General features: G+C 42.6%; 1 protein-coding gene across 7 annotated transcripts in view; it reads right to left on the bottom strand.

The window, feature by feature from the left end:
* pde4d (phosphodiesterase 4D, cAMP-specific) overlaps positions 1 to 19,161 on the bottom strand; it is a gene marked incomplete at its 5' end in the record, with an annotated part of 247,174 nt that overhangs the window by 6,451 nt on the left and 221,562 nt on the right. For all 7 annotated transcript variants that reach the window (XM_084056010.1, XM_084056011.1, XM_084056012.1 and 4 more), the window contains 8 exons: positions 501 to 665; positions 903 to 1,001; positions 1,305 to 1,492; positions 1,928 to 2,021; positions 9,743 to 9,855; positions 14,997 to 15,046; positions 15,907 to 15,980; positions 16,096 to 16,132. In XM_084056010.1, the coding sequence (XP_083912136.1) occupies positions 501 to 665; positions 903 to 1,001; positions 1,305 to 1,492; positions 1,928 to 2,021; positions 9,743 to 9,855; positions 14,997 to 15,046; positions 15,907 to 15,980; positions 16,096 to 16,132 (820 nt within the window). The remainder of the gene's footprint in view (positions 1 to 500; positions 666 to 902; positions 1,002 to 1,304; positions 1,493 to 1,927; positions 2,022 to 9,742; positions 9,856 to 14,996; positions 15,047 to 15,906; positions 15,981 to 16,095; positions 16,133 to 19,161) is intronic.

Below are 19,161 nucleotides of genomic sequence, written 5' to 3'. Positions count from 1 at the left end.
GTCAAAAACTGTTACTTCAGAAAACAGAAAAAAAATAACCTGTGTTCCAATGGATCCAGTGTAGTTATTATTTAGTCACAACTACTCACACTTTTGTTTACCTTTCATTGGTTAAATAGTTATAAAACCCACAGACAGACTTAACTTTCATCTCTGCTGTCAGGCAGAAACCAGATATGTCCAAAATATTAACATATCTGGTGTGGTTATTGGTGCTGGTGTTTGTGAATTTGATGTTTTTTGCTTTCATGCTCATTTGCAAAAGGGGCCAATGCTGTGACAAATGTATGTATAATTATTTAATATTTAATAATTTAATTTCACATAGATGCTTTTGCTTGGCAGCGCGTTTAGGGGTGCATTTAACCCTGATGTGAAAGTGAAAGTGAACAACCACTTATGCGCTGCCTGGTACCAGCTTTTTAAAGGACCCCACTCCTACTTGAGTTGGTACAAACAGAAGTCTGGTCATTTTCCAAAGACCTCGACATGGGCCTCACCTCGAGGGCAGGGGTTGATAGCAGCACGTGAGTGGACTGGGTGACGTCAGCAGCATGAATGTTGTTGTGGTACGCCACGTCACCATGGTAGTGGTCTTCTAAGGTCATCAGGTATGTGATAAAGGTGTCGAGTGGAATTTTAAATGTTTTCAACAAATCTCTTTCCTGCGGAGTTGGTAGAACATAAACAGAGTTCAATTCTAAGTAAGATTCAGAAAACTAATCAGTGGCAGATCTACAAGCTCACCAGGGGTGAGCTTTGTACTTAGTCGTACAATAGTAGGCTACACTATTATTGTACGGCTAAGTACAAATCAAGCTTAAGATTCAGTCAAAGTTCTGGGAATCCCATGAAAAATAATATAAAATAATAACTGGGGGGGGGGGGGGTCTAATGATTACCTGGAATATTGTGTACATCATGACCGTCAGTGGCCGGTTCCCAGAGAACTCTGTGACTTTGAAAACGTTAAGGCCCCATTTATTCACATCCTCCAATTCCTGATAAGAAAACGAAACATATTATTCAATCTTATTGTTACTTTGATTTTCCCTCTTTCACTCTCAGTCCCCAATACACCATACTTCCTTTCACGGCTATCTGCCCTATCATCATCGTCATCATCCCATCTCACCCTTCCTATAAGGCATTGGTTCTCAAAGTGGGGTCCAGGGACCGAGAGGCTTCTCAATTGACCATTACAGGTCTGTAACTGAGAGTAAACATTCGTATACTTTCAGAGTTACGGGGGTCCTTGAAATTAAAACGTTTGAGAACATCTGCTGTATGGCCACACAACAAACCTTAGCGAGTTCGTCCTCGGTCTCCGTCTTGACTCCAAAGCGGGCGATGTTGGAGTTGGTGAGACTGGAGGAGTGCTGTAACTTCTTCACCCCGCTGATCTGCGACATGGGCTTGTCCTTGTCCTTCTTGTTCTTCTCCTTGTCCTTTTGGGTCTGTGGGGTAGGCATCTCCACCTCGTGCTGCTTGTCTGAGTAACAGCAACAAAAAAAGAAGAAGTAAAAAAAGATCCGATTCATTTAACGATTGTTTCAATCAAAATCGGCACAGCTTTTCAGAATTACTGTTGAATCTAGGGTAGAGAATGACATGGTGTAGTGTATGTATTCATAATGTACATTTAATTTTTTATGGCCATTTCAAATGTGGACACCACGTAGAGTTAAACTCGCTGCTCTGGCAGGAGAGAGAGTCCACAGTCTGAACCAGTGAATCTGTCTCTCTCTGCCTGATTTATACAGCCGGACTCGTACAATGGTGTTCAAAAATAGCCGAGCTACAAGCTCACAACACGTTGCATTGCAATGCGTTGTGAGCTTGTAGATCTGCTATTTTTGTGCAGGACACCATCGTACGACATGCTGGATACATGGAGTATACATTAGGCATTTCGGTCCTCACTCACCCAAGAAGGTTGCGGAAATGAACTCAGAAACCTGGTTCCCAGAACGGCTCATTTCTGACAGGTGAGTCAGCTCCCTGTTCAGCATTCTCTTGAACTGAAACAACAAACACACACCGTATGGTTAGATATAGGCAAACAAGGTCCAAACAAGGTCCATAGTTACTCATTGTCATGCTAAATGACGAATTTGCAGCATTTACTGTGTGTGGAACTAGTGTATTCATACTGTGTAGTCAATCAAAAGTAGAAGAAAGTGCTAAATGAACAGGTACATCATGAATATAAATGTTATATACAACTTCAGAATAATATAATATAAATTTGGGGTTTTCAAAGTATAAGGTGTGTTTCCTGATTGAGGTACCAGAGCGTTGCAGGGGAGACAAAGACATGTGAGGGTGAAGATGAAAGCTGAATGATCAATAGGAAGGTACTGTAGTTATGCCCCGCAGAATTGCGCAACAATGGTAATGACGTTTGATATTACTAATAACATGTACATGTACATTATTTAAGAACAGCCTTATTTGGTTTTGATGTACTTTGCTTTATACAATTATGTACCGTAAATTTCGGACTATAAGCCGCGACTTTTTCCCCATTTTTCGACCCTGCGGCTTATATAACGGTGCGGCTTATCTATTGATTTTTATAGCTAACGGCCACTAGGGGACCTCCTAAATCTAGGGATTTTACACCCGCGGCTTATAGTCCAGTGCGGCTTATATATGTACAAATCATTCAATTTAGCTGCTGCGGCTTATATTCAGGTGCGGCTTATAGTGCGAAAATTACGGTAATGTATATGTTAGGGTTGTCCGATATTGGCTTTTTTACCGATAACCGATATACCGATATTGTCCAACTCTTAATTACCGATACCGATATCAACCGATATCGATATATGCGGGGATTATTGTGATTAGGGTAAGCTCAAATTTCATATCACACACACCATATACAGTAAGAACTCCTGTAACTTATTTATGAAGCAAAAAAAAAAAAAAAAAAAAAAAATTTTCAAAAACCGATACCGATATTTTCCCGATATCAATTTTTATGCTAATATCGGCCGATAATATCGGACATCCCTAGTATATGTGCGTATCTGGTTAAAAAGAAAATGCCATGTGTTCTCCTACTACCTCCAAATTGCCAAATGTGGTGCAGTTTTTAGCATCGCTAACAAAATAATGGGCTTTCTTTGTTGCTCTTCTGGGAATGGTCAACCTGTGGTCTAGCTAAAAATATATGCTGTCAGTGAATATATTAGTTTGAGATTTAATTTGAGGCTGTTGCGACTCCCAAAACACACCACAGTAGTCATGTACATACATTTTACCAGCGTTACTGATGAGAAATATATGCTTAAAAGTGCCAACATGGCGTATATATACCAATGAGAATGAGGGAGAGCAAACAAGCAAGCATGCTTGCGTCCTCACCCTCAATATCTAAAACACAGTGAATTCCTCAGTGATCATTTAACTCTGAAAGTGTACAAATGTATACTTGAAGTCAAATTTACACAGATGAGAAGGCTTCACAGCCTTGGCAAAATGACTGCAAAACCAGAGAATTATAATATGATTGAAAAAATGTATTGGACCTCTTAAATAACAGCCTCTGCATTACATGAATCAATCTGGCTTCATACCAAATGAATAATGTATGAGATTATTGGTCGTAGAGGTCAGTATTGATCACGCAAAATAGACCTTTACAACACTGCACTTACTGTGCAATTGTGTATTGATATCCTATTGGATCATATCCCTTGGGCCTTGTGAACCTTTTCAGGGTGGCATTAGTGCTGCACTTATAGCACTCATTAAGAAAGAGTATACCGGAGAATATCATATCTCATGTCTGTACCATTCAGTATACATGAGATCATACATAAAACAAACATAAATCAAATGCCAAAATAAATAAATAATGAAGTAATACACCACTGCGATAGTGTCAAATTTGTGCCAAGTAGCCTAGATAGCCAAACCCTTCATCATGTCAAGGAAAATGGAGAATCATAAGTGCCTTGAGTATTGCTGGCATAAAATATATATATATATAAAAAAAGAAAAATCTTCAGTATATGGAGCTGTTGGGTTTAGTCGATAATTCAATCAATCTCAAACAACTATGACAATCTGTAGGCCTAGGTGTATTGATGCAGAAAGATAAAAGTGATTTTAAAGACAGGCGCCCAAGTACAGTATGCTATAGCGCACCTAGAGGTCTGTGCATGGAAACTACAGTTGAAGCAGCATCACTTTTCCTGGTCATGGATTCAATAAAGTGTGCAATGGATGCAGAAATATGACAGCTATCACAAGCATTTTTCCGCGGCAGGGATGTTGAGAGATCTCCATAGCTAGTATAAAAGGCTTTCTGAGTGGTGTGTCAAAAGATAACCTTCAGTAAGAAACACTATTCTCGTTCTCTGGAGATGATATCAGGCCTTTTTATCTGCCCCGATTGCTGTCACAATTGCAATATGGCAGATTTCTACCATTGTAAAATGAATGACAGCTTAAAATCTTACCTTTATATATCCCCAGGAGACAGAGAGGAGGTAATTGGCTTCAGGCATTTTGACAAATCAACAAAACGGATAAACAGAAAATAAAATTGAACCAGTATATACAGTATATATATTATATACAGTATACGCTGTATCTATAGAAAAACAAACAGTTTGTGTAATCGGTAGAGAGCGCGAGAGAACCAGGCAAACGACAACAGCTCTACTCAATGGAAGCCCTCACAACCTGAAGAATAGCTCGTTTCAACATGAATCGGCCGTTTAGAATCCACGCAAAAGCCATCATACTCCTCCACAGTGAATTTCTGCAGGAAGGAAGCCATAGTCCTGCATCCAGAGAGGAGAATCAGGTTCTGAGAGAGGCAGGATGTAGTGAAGAGCATCATCGTGACCATACACGCTGACATGTGCGTGCACGCCCATATACACATGCACTCGCATACACAGTTACACTGCTACGGTTATGAATAATTGATGATGCTTGCGGATGTTTGGTTGGTGCCAAATCACCAGGACAGCAAAAAGAGAAAAAAATAAATGGTGTCAACAGCTTCCAAACAAGGCTGGCTGCCTGGCTGTGTGCCTGCTTCTCTGTCTGACACCAGCTCCCATGTGAAGAGAGCAGGCTGTTTCACTTGCACTGTCACAACGATACCAGCCAATCAGGGCCTGGACAGGGAGAGCAATGAGCTCATCGGGAGCTCCGATTGGCTTGGGCTACAACAGCACTGAGGTCACCTGCTGTGTGATTGGCTGGGACTAAAGTCAGTGGAAATTCCACTGAGGAGGTTTTTTTCTTCTCCTTTCCTCTTCATATTCTGTGTGCGAGTGTGTGTGCGTGTGTACTGTACTTTTGTTACTATACTTGAGGGACAAAAGTAGAGTAGAATTTGAGAAATAGACATGATGACAATTGTCCCGGTCCTCACAGGAGAAATGTTTGTCTCATGGTTCAAAAAGATTTTTAGATTTAGTCTTAGAATTAGGGAAAGATTCAGGTTGGGGGGGTTAGGATTACATAGAGGTTTACGGGTGTCGCGCACCAAAAATATCAGATCTACAAGCTCACGTGTCGCAGCGCAACACACTGACTTGTTGTTTTGACACTAACCCTAAAGCCTGAGTATAGGCTTTATTGTTTGGGTTAAAATGGAAAAAAGGTAAAAAATTACATTAGTAAAATTGTCATCCTAACATTCTGATCCTCACAAGTATAGCACTACAAACATTAGTGCGTGCGTGCGTTATACAGTAGATGATGCGAGTAGAGGTTAGCTCATCCCTCGTCATACGTTATTCTCATGCTGAGGTCAACTTTGCCAGAAGTGATGTTTCTGGGAGGTGAGTCATGTTAATATCAAGGGAGGAGATTATGCAATATCATGGAAAAACATTAAAATAAAACAAATTGAATCATGTGGCTGCCGGGATCCACTTGTCTGGTCAGATGGGTGGGTCGTGTGCATTTTGTTTGTGTCTATTTGTGTTCTGGCGTGGATCAATGGAGCCAACGTTAAGTTCCTATTTATCGGTATCACAATGAAAACTATTTTCATTTCAAAACCATTTCAAGTTGTACAGCAAAAACACTATGGCATAAAACATTTAATAAAATATTAATGCTATATTATCATTCAAATCTTAGTGTTTTGCCATTTAGTTAGGGCCTACTTGCAATATCCTCATGGCCCACCAGTGGGCTGAGAATCACTGGTCTATGACATACAGTATCTATGACGTATGACTCAAATCTCGTCAAGGTTTCAGCCCGACAGACGGACAGACCCTCTCACAGATGGCTAGCAACCTGCATATCAATGCTGTGAAAAAGCTCCAGCATCCAGGATAGGAAAGGCAGGACAGAGAGGGGATTACCGGTCCATCTGCGGGAAGGACCATATAGCCTTACGGGTCCATTTGGTTCCATTTGGTCTCAAAGCTAAATGAACACCAAGGATTTTACAGTGCGAGTGTGTGCGCTTGATGGTCCAGTGGTGCAGGGATTGATCAGGGACCAAACTAGTCTCTGCTTACTTTACACCTTCTCTTCTGTAGATCTATCTGGCACTGGGAGTCATTTACAGCTAGGCTGGAGCACATGAGTCCACAATCCAGAGGCTCCAAATGAATCTGAGCCATGCAGGCCAGCACAGGCTCAACACGTGCACACACACATATGTACGTGTACATACACATGCGTCATACAATCAAGTGCTAGGCCACCACATGCCCAACACACACAGATGCCCAACTCTGCGGGCACACGGGCACGCACGCACACACACACACACACACACACACACACACACACACACACACACACACACACACACACACACACACACACACACACACACACACACACACACACACACACACACACACACACACACACACACACACACACAGACACAGCTATCGATAGCATAGCCATGAGGTGTGAACCACACTATTTCGTCTAAATTGGAAAGTGTCACACCAAGCTTAACTGTGATTTGTGTGTGATTTATTTTAGGAATGACCACAAATAACCTATCCCTCCCTGCTGTATATATGTAGTGTGTGAATGTGCTCGCTGCTGCGTCTCTGTTGCAAATGTTAATTTCCTGCACTTTTATCTCCTCTCTCCAGAACACAGAGATAAATGCATCCATGCCACTGAGTGGCATGTATGCATTTATTAACCATATACATATATATTGGTCAATGGATATTTATTGACCATATACGGTGTATCCTATTAAAATTGGCTTAAGGGAGGAGCGGCTGGCCGGCGGACCACATCATCACGCTTATGTCATTATGACTCAGCTATAACCATATAAGGAGTTCCCAATGCAGCCGAGTGGTTATGGCGCGTATACTGTAGGCTCTGATGTAGCCCGACAGTGAGTCCCGGGTTAAATTCCCAAGCCCGGCGGACCTTTGCTGTGTCACTTCCCTATTCTTTTCCCTTTCCTGACAATAATAAAAAATAATATAAACTCTGGGGATTGTTGAATATTTATCAATGGTCCTGCTAGACAAGAGCAACAATAGAGATTCCTCACTAATACCTGATTACCAATACAATACAATTTAATCTACATGTAAGTGTTCAGACTTTAAAGAATGGGGCTTATGTTTAATGTGGGAGGATAAAAAATGTAGATACAATGACAATGTGTGAAGTCCTGAGAGACACTGACAGCACCATTGTGTGTGTGTGTGTGTGTGTGTGTGTGTGTGTGTGTGTGTGTGTGTGTGTGTGTGTGTGTGTGTGTGTGTGTGTGTGTGTGTGTGTGTGTGCGTGCGTGCGTGCGTGCGTGCGTGCGTGCGTGCGTGCGTGCGTGGCGTGCTTGAGTGAGACGGCAGGCTGGCCAGGCCTGTAGCTGTTGCCATGACAACCAGAGATAGCTGTGGTGGCGAGTGCTGGCGAGACACTGCATACTGACAATGCTTATAGATGAAAAAAGAAGAAAAGAAATCAATCCTTTCATGTTTCACAAATTTCAGAGATCAGTAGTGTACAAGTATGCACACAGTTGTCTATCTATCCCTTTGTCTGTCAGTCAGTATGTCTGTGTGTCTTGCAGCCTCTCTCTCTCGATCCGTCCCCCCATTGTGACATCACAGCGTGTGACATCACCACGGCTGATCAGCATGCACAGCGGCACGGCAGGCCCTCTCACCGGAGACAGCCGAGCATGCTCACTGCAAAAAGCTCCCTGCCTGCATGACGATGCTTCTGCTATCACTAATAACACATCCATACAACACAAACCACAATCTACGTGCTCACGCACAGCTGAGTATTAGAAAAGGCGCATCCAAAGTCAAAATCATAAACATAAGTCATGGATGGACATGTAATAACTGCTCTGGTTGTAGATAGATATTGTAGTACTGTGGTTGTGGGCCTGCGTGCCGATACCCACCAAGGGGTGAATAAAAGATGTCGGGGTCCGGGAACCACCAGGAGTCCAAATGGACCCTAAAGGTCTGTAACTCTGAGAGTTAAATGAACACAGGTTTTTTTTTACAGTATAGATTGCGGTCCCAGGGATAAAAGCATGGCATCAAATGGGGGCCTAATGCATAACAAACCGGGGGGGTCCTTGAAATGAAAATGGTTGAGAATCACTGATGTAGATCAGTGGTTCTCAACCAGTGGTCCGGGGACCACCAGTGGTCCTTGAGGAGGTTCCAGGTGGTCCCCAGCTAAATGATGGAGAGTTGGTAACCAAATGGACCCTTATAGATCTTCAACTCTTGAGAGTGTAAAATTACCCTTACGGGTCCATTTGGTTTCATTTTACACTGTCAAGAGTTCCATTATTGTTAAACATCTGCATTACTTAATTTACAAGAATCTACATAATTAGAGAATGCAGAAGAATTGTTATTTTGATCAACGTTTGCCTGTCATCTCTCCTATGGTACCAACATCAACACAGCATGGAATTGTGGACAAAATCTCATCCAACGATAACGAAATATTCTAAGTTTTGGGTCTGAGAGGCTAAATCTCATCAAATGGTGGTCCATGGCTCAAATGCAGAATAAATAATGGACCATGATATGAAAAGGGTAGAAAACCCCTGGTGTAGACGATTAAGGAATAACATGGGGGAGGGAGAGAGAAGAAGCAGTCTACAAACAGAGTTGTTACCATCTAGCAGTGCACCTACGAGAGCTCATGGATACAAACAGGCAAATCAATGTTGTTAATACTACATAACATGGTGGAGCTGAAGGTACTTAGGAATAGGATTAGGCTACTGTGTGCTACATGTAAATGAAAATAAAATGAATCAAGTATGGCTAATTATGTGTCAATGTTGCTGAATGACAATTATAACACACATGTTAAATATACATTTCAGCTAGACCAGAGGTGGAGCCATGGTGGCTCAGCATTGCCAACCATATCACTGCAAGGTTGCCAGATTCCTGAACAGCAAGCTGTTTTGCATGTCATTGCCTACTATCTACCCTGCTTTATCTCAATAGTATGCCACAAACATTATCTTGGATTAAAACAGAAAATAAAATATAAAGTCTGCACGCGCACGCACGTGTGTGTGTTTTGTTGTTTTATTAAAAGACGAAAGATGAAAACCTTCCCAAAAAAAATTAAAAAGTATTTAAAAAAATCCATCTGTTACATCCTAGGAATATTACAAAACTGGATTTGAAAGCTCATGTAATAAAAAACGTTTGTGTCATTATGTCAGTGACGGTGGTACTGTAGTATGGAACAGTGTGAAGGGCTTTTCTGTTGTTATTACCTTATTGGAGGCCATCTCGCTGACCGAGTGTCTGGTTTGCAGTGTCTCCAGCTGGTCCAGGCACCAGTCCAGCTCCTCCAGGGTCTCCGTGGCCAGTTTCTGGTAGGCCTCCTCTGGGGGGACGAGACAGGAGGGTAGGGGGTCAGTAAGGGCCCGCTTCAGAGGGCTAGTGGATGGTCCAGGCCCGGGGTCCCCCACCCCACATACAGCTAAGCTGGGATACCCCGAATGGACGCATGGGTGACTCTTCATACTGGACAGGAGGCGCCAGTTCAGGGGCCTGTGAGGAGAGCCTCAGCACTCACAGGCAGGCTGTGTCGAGCCTCACAAATCCGGAAGCCCTGTCACCCCAGTCCCTGTCACAGTAAGGTTCAGATACAATCCTAGTAGAGGCAGTGGTGGTTCAGAGGTGGCAACCAGCCTCCTTAAATCAGCTCTGAAAGTCCCATAAATGTTATAGGCTGTTGAACGTAACCTCTGTGAAAACCCCAGCAGTGAGAGAGAACAGCTTAGCTTCAGCGGACGTGGAAAGGATCAGCAGCAGAAAATCACTATCACCTAAACATACTCATTGTCTCAGCACACACATCACACACCTTTCTTAGCCATCTAGGTGTCTAAAGTTTTAAGTCCATAGTCCATGAGAGGCAAGTAATTCCAGTCATGTAGCAGGATGAAGAGCAGTCTGCTTAGCAGGCCCACGTCTGCCATTGGAGGAACGGAGGGAAGAGGGAGAGAGGAAAGGTAAAGAGAGGGATGAAGGAAAAGAGGATCAAGTTGAGAGAGGCACAGAACCAGTCGGGGTTCATCTCAATGCTGTCCGGCAAAGGAACAAAGACCAGATCGGCCGTAGCATCCTGGCGTAGTGGCCGGATACGTGCTCATCTCGCACACACGTAAAAGACATACACGCACACGCAGGCACATAAACACACACGCATACATGTCAGACAGAAAGCTAACCGTAAGACATCATCACTAATATCTCCTTAACCCTTGCTGCCGTTGAAAAGATCCATGCTATCCCAGAGAACAGACAGGTAGAATCCGGGGTTGCAGTGTGTGTGTGTGTGTGTGTGTGATGTTAGAGTGTTTCCTATAGATGCTGTGTGTACAGGGGGCTGGGCTGCTGTTGCTTCGGCGTCCCTGGTAGCCAAACGTGCTGCTCTCCCCGAGCTGTACCTAAAGCCTGAGAGGACTGCACTGTGGATGAGGAAGCGACAGTGGCAAAAGATGGACTGGACTTCACTGGAGCAAGAGAAGGGAGCGGAGCTGGAGCCAGCGCAGGGAGCCCCCTTTTTTCCGCCCGAGCCTGCATAATGTTGTTATTATATATGTACATCCAGCATACAAATACACAGAGACAGAGATAATAGGGGAATTAGGGAAATGTGGGGAAAATAGGTGGCTGGACAGTAACAGTATGACTGGATACCAATGATAAAAAAAATATTTAAAAAAACATTATAGTATTTTTTCTTTTTATTATTATTTTTGTTTTATTTGTTCGCAACCCCTCATTCCATTTTGGATGAAAGACATCTCTCAAAGTCAAGCTACATTAATAGAAAATGTCACCTTGTCAGAAGCCAATTAATATTGATGTCTTGCCTAATTTGGGACAGCAAGGGCTTTTAATGCCATGTGATCAGGGAGGGGGATCACTTTGGCTGTAACTCAATTACCCAGGCAGAGGAAACCATGGCAAATTAAAATGCAAGGGGAGGCTAGAATGACCCTCCAGATTTCACACACAGCATGCATAGTATTTGCTGTGTAGCTTCCAGGCTCTTCCTGTGCTTGTGGAAAACAGGCAGCCCTATACAACAACTACGTCATGGCTTCATGTGGGTTTTGTTTTTACTAAACTAAGCTGGCTATACAGTAGGTGGTCGCTGCTGGGCCAAATTCGTAACCACTTTCAACCTGACGTCACTATTTTGGGCATGCCATTATAGGCGAAGGTTTGCGCTATTCATTAGGGTTACGGGTACAATGGAGTATACCGATTAAAAGGGGAATGAAACCCTGGGCCAGGGTAGTTTGTTTTCTTGTTCAGGTTAAAAACTACAGAAGGGTACAAACATGGCTGGCTGTGTAAAGCAGACCTTATAGCACACTGTGATGTAAGCAATGCAGTTGCAACAAATAAAATGAATAATTAATTTAAAAAACAGAAAACAATTGTGGGTTAGTTTTAGGTGTGCCAATGTGCAAGAATTGACAATACTGCTGACTATTGTCTTAGCTTGCACATTGACGCACCCATATCTCTGGACACAACTTAATCTAACACAGCCATTATTCATTTTATTAGCTGCATCTGCGTTGATTACTAGTCTGCAATGTTTTGACCCTGCTCTAGTGTTTAACCTGAACCAGAAAACAAACTCAGCTTAGGGTTTCATTCCCCTATAAGAGGTTACAGTGCACAATAGGATAAATGTCCCTCGCCCCCCGGGATCAACAAAGGCTCTATAATATCTTTAAAATACTTTCAAGAGATTAAATGTACTATAATTGCAGGACTAGATGTTGTCAATGTATGTTATATAATTTATTGCACTGCATCAGAGAAATCACTTCAAAACTTCTACAACATCATTTCTTATGGTTAGCTATCTCTGAATCCTTCATTCTCTCTTTCCCTCTTTCCATTACTCTCCTTCCGCTCCCCCCCCCCCCTCCCAACCATCCTTCTGAACATCCTTCCTCCTCCCTTCTATGTCTGTCCCCCTTTTCTTTCTCTCAACTAGCCTTTCTTTCTCTCTCTCCCTCCCTCTGCTGTTCTCTCCCTGGGTCTCTCTCTCCCTGGTGTGGTGTCAGTGGCTGGGGCGCTACTCTCTCTGACAGCAACTGCACTGACGTCAATGACATTCTTCTCATGCTTAGTGCGACATCAGACACCGGGCGCTCACAGAGGCCACTCTGCTGCACAGACGCAAGGCTGCAGCCAAACCACGGACCGGAACGACTCAGAACTGGACTGGGATAGGGAAGGGTGATGGAGGGAGGGAAGGAAGGTAGCGAGCTAGAAAGAGCAAGATGGGTGACTAAAGAAGTAGAAAACGAGGTGGAGAGGGAGAGAGAAAGTGAAATAAAAGCTACACCATGAGGCCTGGCCAGTCACAAGCATTGTGGTTATCAGCATGTGCTATGGTATGGAGTATGGTATGGTACTGTAGGTGCTATGTAATTTATTGGACAATTTATTTTTATTGTGTGTTTTATTAGGCTTTCATGTGTATATCCTGGGTTTAAGTTATATTGTGTTATATTGTGTGAATAAAATAAAATAAAATAAAATAAAATAAAACAAAATAAAATAAATAAAATAATTCTTCAATACAGTATGCGATGTGATTTCCTAATGCACTACATCAAAAATAACTGTCATATGCAAATCTATTGCAAGTAAGTACCCTTATGAATCACTTATTATTATACGAAAACAAAATCAATACTACCCAAAGAAGATTTTTTTTGGCTTTATTATACTTCATGTCTTGATTTGCATGTTCTGAATCTGTTATTTTGAACTAATGCTTTATAAAGTGTCTTTGAGCAGCATGAGAAACAATACTCTACAATCTATCATTATGTCCTCTTTAGCCAGCTGTCCTCTTAAAAACACCAATGTCCCTAGTATACACTATAAAATCACATGTTCATTTATCTATCTGTAACTCTGAGAGCATACAAATGTAACCAATTGGACCATTATGGGTCCACTTGGTTACATTTGTACACAATCAGAGTTAAATTAACACTAAGGAATTTACCTTGTATGACCCTGAGACCCTCTGCAAGTCTGATGCTGGAACCTCAGCTAGCAAGCATGTCTGTCTCATTAGCTCAGGTCAAAAGGGCATGGAGTCTTTCTATTTTTAGATCGCTCCTAAAATAACTTTGTTTATCTGGTCAATACATCAACAGACAGATGTTGATGACAGACAAATGAACTGACTGTGGAGAGGGAAAGAGAGCAAGAGAGATGTAGAGGTGAGCTTTAAGGGGGAGCAGGCAGAGCGAGAGCAGGGAGACCTGCTCCATAATTCCACCGCTGGCTTTTCCCTGACTGATTTAGAGTTGCTATTAATTAAGCTGCCTTTATTGTCTTTCTCAGCAGGACAGCACAGTGTAAACCTCAGCGAGGCTCTGCATTATGAGTGTTCAGTGCACTCAGTCATCCCTGTGGCTGTGACTCATGACTGCTGCCAGGTGATGGCTGGGGCCACAATGGCTGTGCACCATACGCTCTATAATGTGTAATGTCATCCATTCTCTGTACATCAGGAGGTTATTTGTCTTGGACGGCGATGTAACAGGCAGCCTCTCTTTCTCTCTCTCTCTCTCTCTCTCTCTCTCTCTCTCTCTCTCTCTCTCTGACAGAGAGACACTCACTTTTCATTCAATCCACACCCTAGATATTAACAGGATGGCAATAGCTTTGTGGAATGTCTGAAACACTTGTGAGCTGTCACTCGTGTAGCATACACACAACTGGTTGTGAGATATCGGTTTGTTTTTGGCAGGGAAGCTTGAACGCAAGACACTGACAGACTGACACGCTGACTGATTGACTGACGCGCCGACTCATTTTGACTGACCGACACATAGAGGCTCATGTCCAGAGATACAGACTGACAAACCTCACGATAAGGTCGACGATGGCCCTTCCTGCATTGATACATGACATATTGTTATCCAACATGCAAAGTCCAGTCATTAAACAAGCCTTTCAGTGGATGTCAATGTTTGTTTCCCACGGTCATGCAACACAGCACAACCACAATAGGACACACACCCACTCTCAGATTATTGCCATTTGTCTGCTGTTTTAACAGGGACATTGGCAGTTTGGTATGCTGCTGTTCTCTCTACTATCCTCCTGAATCGTATATTATCATGTGCACCACTAGGGTTGCTGTAGTGAATCACACTTCTGCAAAATATGTCCTGTATTTGTATTCTGATTGTGTTTCATGTCATGTTCATGTGCTTTGGCTCCCCCCAACTGATGTGTTTTGGTCCCATGTCAAAACAATGGCATCAGGCTCTCATTACTACATTTTGTGAGACATAAGTAAAGGTTGCATAAATATAATATTAATAATCATCATGATCATCATCATCGTAATAATATAAATAAAAAAACAATAGCTTCATTTTACATCTCTGTTTCCACTTTAAAAGCCGTACACACGCACACACGCACACATCACAATAATTGCAGATGCTGCTGCCTACATACCTGTGAAGGTGGTCTTGGTGATAGGTGGTGGATTACACATGGGCGATCTCCTGGTATAGGGAAAAACAAGCACAATGATGCACCCTCTGTCCAAAACCATTCAACTAGTTATTCACAACCTCTCCATAACACACGTCAAGTAGTGAGTGTGCAGCATTGTCCATCAATCTTCCCTCATCACATAGATTCCGATTTCAAGTTTAGGGAGACAATGCTGCTGCTCGATTTTAACTGTTTTAACTAGAACCAAGACATTTGAACATAATACTACTGTTTTATCTTCTCTTTACTGGCTTCCAGTGAAACAAAGAATTGATTTTAAAGTGCTTCACATTGTTTTTAAATCTATCAATGGTTTAGCTCCTTCCTATGTTTCTGACATATATGGCTTGAACCATACGTACCAACGTATACGTGTTAATCATAATGAAATTGTGTTCATTTTGTGTCATTGCTGACCTTTGCATTTTCTTGTCTTTCTTTTTGGAAGCACATCGAGTCTGTGCTTGTTGCATGAAATGTGCTATACAAATAAATGTGACATGACTTGACTTGACAATGGTGGAGGCCACCTTTACAGAGCTGACTGCTGTTGTTGTAGTACCCGCTAAGAACAGCAGAGGGCAAACAGTGCCAGTCCAGCTTGTGTGTGTAAGTCAACACACCAAAAGCTGGTACAGCATGTCAATTAGGGAAGCAGTTCAGATAGAGTATGTGGAATAAGAAATGAGGCTGTTGATGTAGCAGAGCATCATCATGTATCATTCAAATAGATAGTGGGATCATATTGCAGTAAACTCTAAAATGATTGTGACTACTAGCAGCAGGATTATTTCAGCTACAACCACAGCTTTTCATACCTGTAAAAAGAAAATCATATACTGAAACAATGGGGTCTCTGACAACTTACTTATTGGATGCTCTGTCTGGTAGATTGGTTAATGCGCCAAAGTTGTTCCTTACAGTTCTCAAACTGGCAAGGACCTGATGGGGGAACAAGACAAGAGATTAACATTTTTCCATAAAACATAATGGCAAACGCTTCAGTGTAATACAGCATCATCAAGACGACATGTCAAAATTTTCACAAAACCCTTACCTGTGCAAAAGGCGTTACAATCATATCGTCACCATGTCTATGAGAGAGAGAGGCAGACAGAGGGTTAGAAGTTAGCTCTCGACAAACTAGATCTAGGCCTATATTGCCATTTTACCACAAAAAGACTCATCATGTCAGATTAGGATCAGCGTCTTAGATAGACAGCGACATGTCTGCTCTACACAACAGCAACCAGCTGAGCCCCAATTGCACTGACAGCCAAATTCATAATCTATAAAAGATATGTTTCAATAAAATAGACTGGGCTCAACCATCTATTCTATACTGAGTAAACTAATACCTAAGTTGACCGGGGTCACTCTGTGCTTTGTCCACTCTTTCTTCCCCTCTACATCACTTTGCAGAAAATAGCTGATCTAAAAACTTGTGAGCTTGTAAATCTGCTACTGTTGGCAATTATTCCCCTGCAGAACAGGGATGCTGGGTTAAAGTGGTTAATGGCTTTATTACTGGACTCAGGTCTCAGTATACACAGAATAGGCCTACCAGTCCCCCTTCAGTAAAACCTATTAAAATCCTGTAAAGCTGCCTCTAACTTGCATTTTGAGCTTATTGTACTCTGCACCCCCACCCTCCTTTCCTCTCAACCAGCCAATCACAATCCAGCCATCCATTTTCGTCCTGTTATTTTTTTTTCTTTCCTACAGTCCATCTCTGACGTAGTTTGAGATAATACGTTTCAGAGAAACGTTCCTTTGTATCCCTATGGGACACGTTCCCTTGAATTCTTTTGCCAGCGAGTTATTCCCTTTCAGGCAATCATGTTCACTAGCTATGTGTCCTACCCTGACTCTTTGCGTTCCAAGCATTTTATGTACAGTAATAGATATTTCTTATGAATTTCTCATGATTTTTTTTATAGTCATGAAATTGTGAGTGTTTATTACTTTTAGAATAACCCTTTAAGATGCTTATCTTTGCGTTTTGTGCATTAGGTCAGTGTTTCCCAAACAATGGGTCGTGATGAATTCTCATTCTGTTCTCATTCAATTAAAATCATTGTTGCTTTTGTGAGATGGTAAGTCCATAGCGGTTGAGGTCACAGCAGGGTCATTTGTCTAACACTGTAAATCAGCAGACAGGAAGTGTAAGATTACTCCAGGATTTTAAGCATCCTTTTCCTTGTTTGTCTTTCCTTCAGACTGGAGAGATGCTCTGTTTTCAGTCAATAATGTTACTTCCTGCAGGTAACTGGATAGCCATCATAGTATGGGAAATGTGGAATGTGTTATCGATGGAATACAGACTCCTTCCCTGATAAATACCCAATCTTTGTCTTCATCAGTACTGGACTTCTTTATTACAGCTGTGTGACACTACTAATATGTGCAAAAAATAGGCTTTGCGTTGTGAGTTTGTAGATCGGTTATTTTCGGCACGGTACAACCTTCGTATGACAGTAGTATGAATCAGGCTTTAGTCTTCAAAAACCCAACACATTTATGAAACTCAGGCGGCTCAGGCGTGACTACATGCGCTGCACAAACACCTTGCAAAAGCTTTATGAGTTTTATGGACAAAAGTGACTATGTAGCAATGACCGAAGCCTGACTCAAGACAAGAATGGACATGTGGTTGTGGGCAGGTTGTTATGGACCTTGTTTATGCTGAGGGACACAACTAAAATTAGAGTCCCCTCACACTGTGACACCTCACAATCAGTTGTCAGTCATGCAGTCTGCCAGTTATGACCACAGAGGCCTGTGAGATTTATGGCTAAATGTTCTGGCTGTAGGAGATGTGCATGTGCTATCATCCACTCACTTAGAATAATTATAGAAATAGACCCTGAATGGTCCTGCCATAAAAATAATGTACTGACATCAATATTAATTGGCTTCTGTAGATGCTGCTCAGGCAGGTATCAGTACCAAGAACAAGGAAGAGAGAAGGGAGAGAAATTAAATACGAGACAAAATCACAGAAATATTGAAAATGGACACTGATACTGAGCCGAGGAGAGAAGAACGATACTGAGTAGAATAGAAGACAAACTGAAGTTCAGCTTGAAAATGACAACAAGCCAGAAATGGGCAGAAGGTCAACCTCTGTGCTATTTTTCATCCGACATCGAATTAACCACATGAACCTCTTTGCCTGGCCTACTTGTTGTTAACTAGTTGTACGAACTCTTGTTTTATTTTTGTATTGTTTTATTGGATCTTGTTTAGTCGATACACTTATTTGTTTTAGCTCGTGCTGATTTGATTTTGCCATTTTTGTCTCATCTGTTTAAGAAAGTAGGTAGCTGATATATTGCACTTTTACCTTAGCGCTAGGTATACTCTTGGTTGCTTGTTTTTGCAGGAAATGTACTTAAAACTTCTGGTGATTAGTAGTTTTCGTTCCCTACCTATGTTGAATACACTTATTGCGACCGTAGGTCGCATTTACTATAGAAACCTGCTCCAGGTGTCCGTGCGTCCCTCCGTCACACACGTCACACTTTTGCCCTGCTCATATCTCCGCACCCGTTGCCCCGATCCATGCCAGATTTTGCACACACACTCCTTACCTGCCAAACTACACCCTCCAAGGACCCCCGGAGCTCCAGGGACCCCCAGCTGCCTCGGGGACCCCCAACTCCAGGTGTCCGTGCGTCCCTCCGTCACACACGTCCCGTCACACTTTTGCCCTGCTCATATCTCCGCACCCGTTGCCCCGATCCATGCCAGATTTTGCACACACACTCCTTACCTGCCAAACTACACCCTCCAAGGACCCCCAGCTGCCTCGGGGACCCCCAAGTGTAAAAAATGAGCACATGTGGACAAATTACCAAATGACCACCCCAACGGGGCTGCTCACGGGGCATTCCCGGGGACCACCCACTCCTGGTGCTCCAGAACGGATGCAAAAGTGGTGGCGCCCCCAGTGGAGGACCCCCTGCCACTGCAGCTCACATAAAATGCCGTAACTCGGGCTAGGAGCGTCCGGGAGAGCCGCGGCCGGTACCTATTCGTCCGCCAAGGCAACGCGGACACCCCACCCCTAATTTCTCACATGGCCCTCTTCTAGCGCCACCTTCAGGCCGCTTTACACAAC

The sequence above is a fragment of the Gymnoscopelus microlampas genome (assembly GCF_963454915.1).
Source record: "Gymnoscopelus microlampas genome assembly, chromosome: 4".
Classification (NCBI taxonomy): Eukaryota; Metazoa; Chordata; class Actinopteri; order Myctophiformes; family Myctophidae; genus Gymnoscopelus; species Gymnoscopelus microlampas.
Note: the sequence above shows the minus strand (reverse complement) of the source record. Positions and strands in the feature narration are given on the sequence as shown.